Genomic DNA, 7,496 nt, shown 5'->3' with positions numbered 1-7,496 from the left:
GAGATGGAGTCTCGCTCTGTCGCCTAGGCTGGAGTGCCACAATCTCAGCTCACTGCAACTTCTGCCTCCTGGGTTAAAGCAATTCTCCTGCCTCAGCCTCCTGAGTAACTGCGATTACAGGTGTGTGCTACCACACCCAGCTAATTTTTGTATTTTTTAGCAGAGTTTCACCATGTTTGTCAGGCTGGTCTCAAACTCCTGACATTGTGATCTGCCTGCTTCAGCCTCCCAAAGTGCTGGGATTACAGATGTGAGTCACTGCACCCGGCCAACAGACACCATTTTCAACATCCGAAGACCCCCCATGTCCCCACTCAGTCCACATTCCCCCAAGAGTGACCACAATCCTGATCTCTGTCACTGTGCCTTAGTTTTACCTACTTTTGAACTTCACATAAGTGGAGTCACACCGTGTGTATTCATTCACGAATAGCTCCTTTAGTGAAATAGTAGGGTGTGAGATTCACCCATGTTGCTGCAGATGGAAGTTGTTCCTCCTTTTTCATTTCTGTGTAATATTCCATCCTGTAAATTTCCCGTAATTTACCCATTCTACAGTTGATGGACATTACTATTGCTTCCAGCCCTTGGCTAAGGATATAGCTAATCTGAACATTTTAAACATGTTTTGGGAAATGTAAGTGCTCATTTCTGTTGGGTGTACACAAGAGTGGAACTGCTGGGCCATAGGATACATGTATGTTAGCTTTAGTAGCTACTCCTCCCAGATCTTTAAAGAGTGAAAACTTCAGTGGACCAGAGTGACCCATGGGAAGAAACTGACTGAGCAAGTGGGCCTGTGTCTCTTGAGGCACATTCCAAGCCTCTAGGGAGCCCCACCAACAGGGCCTCCTTCTTACACAGTTTTGGGGACGCCACTCTAGTCATGTGAATGGCAGCATCTGAGGTTCTGCCCCCTGCAGGCTGGGTCCAGGCATGTGGGTCAGTCTCAGCCCTTACTGATGCAGGGGACAGGGGAACGACTACTCCTGAATCCCTGCGGGGGGCAACATCTGCTTGAATGAATGATCCCGGCCTGAGGATACTTTTAAAAGTACTGCTGAGCAGGGCACGGTGGCTCACGCCTCTAATCCCAGCACTTTGGGAGGCCGAGGTGGGTGGATTACAAGGTCAGGAGTTCGAGACCAGCCTGGCCAACATGGTGAAACCGTGTCTCTACTAAAAATACAAAAATTAGCTGGGCGTGGTGGCATATGCCTGTAATCCCAGCTACTCACGAGGCTGAGGCAGGAGAGCTGCTTGAACCTGGGAGGTCGAGGTTGCAGTGAGCCAAGATTGCACCAATGCACTCTAGCCTAGCACAGACACAGACTCCGTCTCAAAAAAAAAAAAAAAAAGTACTGCTCAAAAGATGGCGGAAAAGAAGTCATCTTGTTTGCTGACCCTTATGCTTTAATGTTGTTTTATTTATTTATTTTTTGAGATGGAGTTTCACTCTTGTTACCCAGGCTGGAGTGCAATGGTGCGATCTCAGCTCATTGCAATCCTCCGCCTCCTGGGTTCANAGACGGAGTTTCACTCTTGCTACCCAGGCTGGAGTGCAGTGGTGCGATCTCGGCTCACCGCAAGCTCCGCCTCCTGGGTTCAGGCAATCCTCCTGCCCCAGCCTCCTGAGTCGCTGGGATTACAGGCACACGCCACCACGCCCAGCTAATTTTTGTATTTTTAGTAGAGACGGGGTTTCACCATGTTGACCAGGATGGTCTTGATCTCTTGACCTCGTGATCCACCCACCTCAGACTCCCAAAGTGCTGGGATTATAGGCGTGAGCCACCGCGCCTGGCCTTATTTTTTTTTTTTTTCTGGTTTTAATTTCTTACTAAAATTCCTTATGAAAAAAACCCAGCCTATTTCTGCTAAAATACAGAGAGGTTGGGGTGGGGAGTGGTGGGGAGTGAACAGTCTCGCTCTAGCAAGGCAGGCCTGGCCTCGGCTAACCTCCTGTCCTTCTCTTTCCCTGTGGTCTGAAAGGCTGTCCTCCACCCCTCTCAAGGCCTCTTGTCCTTAGAACTCAAGTGCCAGCCCAGGATGGAAGACAGAATGTTCTCAGGACAGGACGGGGTGGTAGGTGGGTGGTCGGGGACCTGGGAGGCACACAGGGCTCCCAGGCACCGGGTCAGGCAGTGCTCAGGGCAGACACTCACCAGGGGCGCCACGCCCGGGATCCACATGGCCAGGGTGTGGCCCTGCTCCAGGGCCCGGGCCACGGTCTGCATGGTGTGTCGAGAGAGGGTGTTGGTCAGAGCCCCAACCCTGTGCACGAGGCTCGGCTTGGCCTTGGGAGGCTTCTGGGCTTGCTGGTGTCCAGGAGCAGGGGCTGGGTAGGGATTTGGGGGAAAAGAACAGAAGACCCATCAGAGAGGGGCCAGCAAGATCTGGGTCATGGCTAGCACTGGAAAGCCGGTGTTCTGGTCCCACCACAAACTCACTGGTGATTTCCACAACTCACTTTCCCTCTTTACTGATGGGGTAGGGGCAGGGGTGAATGACTGCAAATCCATCTGAAAATCCCACTGTGCTTCCCTACTCCAGAGCAGGGGCTGGATGAGCCCTGCTACCTCCTGCTGAATCCCAGGTCGTGTGTGTGACAGCAGCTCACTCCCAGGCCGAGCCTCCGACGGTGGGTACCTGACTCTGTCTTGTCTGGCGGGAGGAGGTACTCCACCATCTTCTCAATGCTGCCCAAGGCCAGGTCGGCCCCTTCGGAAGCCAGCTGGCCAGCTCGGGTGTTGGCAGCAAATTCCGCAGTGTCTCTGGCCAACCCCCAGGCGAGCTCGCACCCGGTCAGAGCGGCCCCCAGGACCTTGTCTGAAGTGCTGGCGATGGGCACGCTGATGCTGTTTCTGGCGCTGCGGAGGTGGGTGGAGATGGTGTCCTTCAGCTCAGAAGCAATCTGGGGGAGTAAGTGGGGGTTAGGCATGCGGTCTTGCAGATCCCACAAGGGCTACCCTTTTGGGGCCTGGCACCCTGAGCCTAGCTCCCAGGAAGGCCTCAGCTAAAGGCCCAGGGAACTGGTGCTGATACTTGGGTACCTGGAATTAAGCTGGGCTCTAAAGGGAGAGGGCGCCAGCCTGCCCTGTGCCACCCACTTGGTCTCCTGGCTCCTTCGCACCGCATCACTGTCTGTCAAGATCCCTCCCATCCTGCGAGGATGACCCCAAAGGCTCCTCTTTGGTGGCCGTGTCCTGACACCCTCGTGCTCACAAGGACTCTCCTCCCTCCTTTCCTCAGAACACGCCATTTCTATTGATTTACAGGTGGGCTTGTTCTTCACTGGTTCTGCATTGAAATAATCTGACTTCTCTTCATTATCCCGGGAATTCCTTTGTGACAAAAACCCTGCCCTTTATCTGGAAAAAAGGGGAGCAGAGAGCACAGACCTCACAGCTGAACAGACCTGCTCTCACATGGTCTCCAGTTAAGGCTGTGTGGCCGTGGGAAGACACTGGTCTCCTCTCTGTAAAGTGGAGGTAATGACCCCTATCCCAGAGGATTGATAAGAGGGTTCAGTGAGAGCTTGATTAAGCATAGGCAATGGCCCCGGGAATAGGGGAGGGCTCAGTACATGTTTGTGGGAAGGGTGGACAGTTGGAGGGCTTAGTTCGTGTTTGCGGGAAGGACAGACAGTTGGTCAGTGATGTAGATGCAGCAGGCATAGGGGAGGGCTCAGTACATGTTTGTGGGAAGGGTGGATAGTTGGTCAGTGAGACAGATGAATTAGGACAGGGCTTAGGGTAGGGTCAGTATGTGTTCGTGGGAAGGGTAGATAGTTGGAGGGCTCAGCACATGTTTTGGGAAGGGTAGACAGCTGGTCAGTGAGACAGGTGAGGTCAGAGACTGAAGCTCATTCCCCAGAAGCAGCAAAAAGGGGCCCTTATCATAGCAACTACCCAACGAATATGTAGCCACATAAAGTGACTTTCAGTCTCATGGTCCATAAAAGTTGGATTTTGAGGACCTGGGATGACACTCCTGGGATCTTCATGAGTGTGACTTGTGATCCTAGGCAGCTGTAGTCGCCAAGTGGTCCAGGGCAGACTATGGAACCCCAGACCCCAGAGCACGGTATTGGGGGTACTGGGAATGCCCCAAGCATCTGTTTGAGTTTGCCTCTGGGATTGTGCCTGCTGGTCCCAGAAACCCAACTTCCAGGAACCCCACCTCCATCTGGCTTCACGGGGAGAAGAGGAGCCCGTGGTGTGGCCTTGGGAGCAGGTAGCCTCCACCGGCCTTGGAGGGCGCTCGCTGTGGGACACAGATGTACGGTCACTGCCTCAGCAGCCCCTGCCCTCTCCTCCCTGAGAGGGTGACTAGGGTGCAGGGAGACTCCCGAGGTGGGACGGGCTCACCTTTTCAGGAGGGTACTGAAGGGCTGGGATCTTTTGCTCCAGGTGGTCCAGGCCCCGGCAGGCCAGCTCGTTGGCAGCTGTGACTGGAAGGAAAGGGCCAGGTTTGGGTGAGCCCCGCCCCTCACCATGAGAATCCAGTAGTGGCCTCTGTGCCAAGGAAGCGACTTGGGGCCCTCGAACCCCAGGCCCTCTGCCTTCTTTAGCCCACGACCGCTGGGCTCCTCGAGACCCAGGTCAGTTTCTTCTGTCTGTGGGAACGCTGGAGCCGGTCAGGCCTGCACTCAGAAGGCCGAGTGCCCACATCTGTGCAGCCCGGGGCCTCGGCAAGCCCCAGCCTGTCTGAGCCTCTGCCTCCTATGGTGATTTAATGGTGCCTGCCTGGCAGGATGGCTGTGAGGAAGAATGACGGGAACTAAGTGAATCACCAACAAGTATTGTTCTTTCCCCCATTCTCTTCCCTCCCCACCAGCACGGGGGCTCCCAGTGAGCGTGAGGAGGGAGAACAGAGGTGTGAGAGGGAGGCAGGTGCAGTGAGGCCTCGGGGCTCAGGCTGCTTAGCTTTCAATGCGACAAACTCCCAGCACAGCCAGTGCAGGCCCCAGGCTGTCCATGCCCTTCTTTTTTTTTTGAGATGGATTCTCGTTCTGTTGCCCAGGCTGGAGTGCAATGGCACCATCTCGGCTCACAGCACCCTCCACCTCCCGGGTTCAAGCGATTCTCCTGCCTCAGCCTCCTGAGTAGCTGCGACTACAGGTGGGCCCCACCACGCCCAGCTAATTTTTTGCATTTTTAGAAGAGACGGGGTTTTGCCATGCTGGCCAGGATGGTCTCAATCTCTTAACCTCGTGATCCACCCACCGTGGCCTCCCAAAGTGCTGGGATTACAGGCGTGAGCCACCGCGCCCAGCCTATCCCCTTATTTTTAACTACTCACTGTTGAGATGGTCGACCGTCAGGAGAAGGTGGCAGGGAGGGGAAAGGATTGCCCTGGAGAGAGGGCACGCATCACAGCGGCACATGCTTCAGGGGGGTCCTGCCCAGGTCAGCCACAACACGGGCTCTACAGCCCTGGCCATGGGGACCACAGCTTTCGAGGAGAGTTCTTTATGCTCTTTCCTATATTCTTTATCCAGATACCTTATTTTTCTTCACAAAATGCTCAAGCAGCAGAGAGCCCAGATGACCTGGCTGTCTTCCAGTTAGGCAGAAGGAGACTCAGGGAAAGTACTGAAGGAGGTGCAGCCAGGGACAGGGCTGGCCTTCCCATCTGTCCTCTCCCGTTTGCTGTGTTCACACCTGTCCTCTTCCGTTTGCTTCGTGGAGTCCTCAAATCCCATTACTCTCTAATTAGGATGGTGGAAGGTGCTAGACTTCTTGGCATGACTGCGGTTTCCCTCAGCACTGCCAGGAGCGATGCCTTGGAGACCACATGTTCAGATGGGGCAGAACAATTTGAGCGGGGCACACCTGGCAAGGCCCGCACGACAGCCGTCTTCTGCCTCCAGGGCCCTGGTTGGTGGCTCTCTGCTGCCCCCTCCCGTCACGACCCGCTACCATCAGCTGCTGGGCTCAGCCAGCTTTCCCCTCCCTCCAAGAATGGTCCTCCAACCCTGCCAGGGCCCCTAGTGCCGCTGCCTCTGCCTCTCCCAGACTCTGCTGGTTCTTGCTGCTGCTGCCTGTGCTGCCACACGCTCACCGCGGCCTGCACGGCTCTGCCTCCCCTTCCCCTGCAGATTCTCTGGCCATCATTATTTCCTAGGAACATGGCAGCTGGGCCGTAGACAGGCATCTATAGATGAAAACAGATCTGTATGTATACCCTTTTTTTTTTTTTTTTTTTTGAGACGGAGTCTCAGTCTGTCGCCAGACTGGAGTGCAATGGCGCGATCTCAGCTCATGGCAACCTCCACCTCCTGGGTTAAAGCGATTCTCCTGCCTCAGCCTCCCGAGTAGCTGGGACTACAGGCGCACGCCACCACATCCAGCTAAGTTTTGTATTTTTAGTCGAAACGGGGTTTCACCATATTGGCCAGGCTGGTATCGAACTCCTGAACTTGTGATCTGCCCGCCTCAGCCTCCCAAAGTGCTGAGATTATAGGGGTGAGCCACCGCGCTCGGCCATATGTATACTTTTATATCCATAGGTAAGACCATGCAATGGGATGTAGGCAGCTAGGTAGGCAGTTAAGCAGACACACAAACAAGTTATCAGACAGACAGCCTGAGAGGCGGACAGACAGATTGTCAGATAGGCAGTGAACAAGCAGGCAGCTGCCGAGCGCCGAGGACTCACACTGGGTGGACAGCCTGCGGACCACCGGCTCCATGCTCCAGGCCGCCAAGCTCCCAGCGCTCTGCACACCCTTCTCGTAGGCACTGCACACAGAGGCCACCAGTGGGTGGGCTTCCTTGGTGCTGGTGTAGGTCTTCTGGAAGCACTCGCAGGTGCCACTCACCACGGGCAGCTGCAGGACCCGCTGCAGCACATTCTCCTGCTCCTGCTGTGGAAGGAACACACGAAAGCTGTGGTCCTCCCTCTCCAGGCACCCGGGAAGTGACCCCAGGGTCATGGGGAGTAGCCTGACTCTAAGTGACCTGGGGGAACCAACGGCAAGGAGGTCTTCGGATGCCCCAATCCTGAGAGCAGGGGAGACCCACGGGAAAACAAGTCAGCCGCCACGTCCTCCTGGTCACTGTCCAGATTCTAGAGAGCTGCCCAGGCAAGCTCTGTTCACCAGGGGCTGAGTCACATCCCACCCCCAGCACAAATCACTCCCCTGATAGCGCCTGCTACAGAGCAAGTGCTGTTACTGGCTAGAGTTTTCAACCAGGTTTAATTGGTGCCTTCTCCAAACATTTTTCTGGTCTTTCTGAGGTACCGTCACCCTTCCTGTGGATGCTGGCCACACTGCTTGGAACACTTACCCTTTCCTTCCCCCCACAGCCTAGAACACTCTCCTTCCTTCCCCCCACAGCCTAGAACACTCTCCTTCCTTCCCTCCCACAGCCTAGAACACTCTCCTTCCCTCCCTCCCACAGCCTAGAACACTCTCCTTCCTTCCCCCCACAGCCTAGAACACTCTCCTTCCCTCCCTCCCACAGCCTAGAACACTCTCCTTCCCTCCC

At 55.2% G+C, this 7,496-nt stretch overlaps 1 protein-coding gene across 4 annotated transcripts in view; it reads right to left on the bottom strand.

The window, feature by feature from the left end:
• PLIN1 (perilipin 1) overlaps nt 1-7,496 on the bottom strand; it is a 17,235-nt gene that overhangs the window by 3,932 nt on the left and 5,807 nt on the right. For 3 of the 4 annotated variants that reach the window (XM_017517396.2, XM_017517440.2, XM_037734675.1), the window contains exons 3-6: nt 6,664-6,871; nt 4,371-4,453; nt 2,650-2,914; nt 2,166-2,338 (exon numbers count right to left, since the gene is read on the bottom strand). In XM_017517396.2, the coding sequence (XP_017372885.1) occupies nt 2,166-2,338; nt 2,650-2,914; nt 4,371-4,453; nt 6,664-6,871 (729 nt within the window). The remainder of the gene's footprint in view (nt 1-2,165; nt 2,339-2,649; nt 2,915-4,370; nt 4,454-6,663; nt 6,872-7,496) is intronic. The other variant, XM_037734679.1, reaches the window with a different exon arrangement.

Source organism: Cebus imitator, unplaced genomic scaffold, assembly GCF_001604975.1.
Source record: "Cebus imitator isolate Cc_AM_T3 unplaced genomic scaffold, Cebus_imitator-1.0 Scaffold19, whole genome shotgun sequence".
Taxonomy (NCBI): domain Eukaryota; kingdom Metazoa; phylum Chordata; class Mammalia; order Primates; family Cebidae; genus Cebus; species Cebus imitator.
The sequence above is the reverse complement of the archived record's forward strand: the minus strand, read 5'-3'. Positions and strand labels throughout refer to the sequence as shown.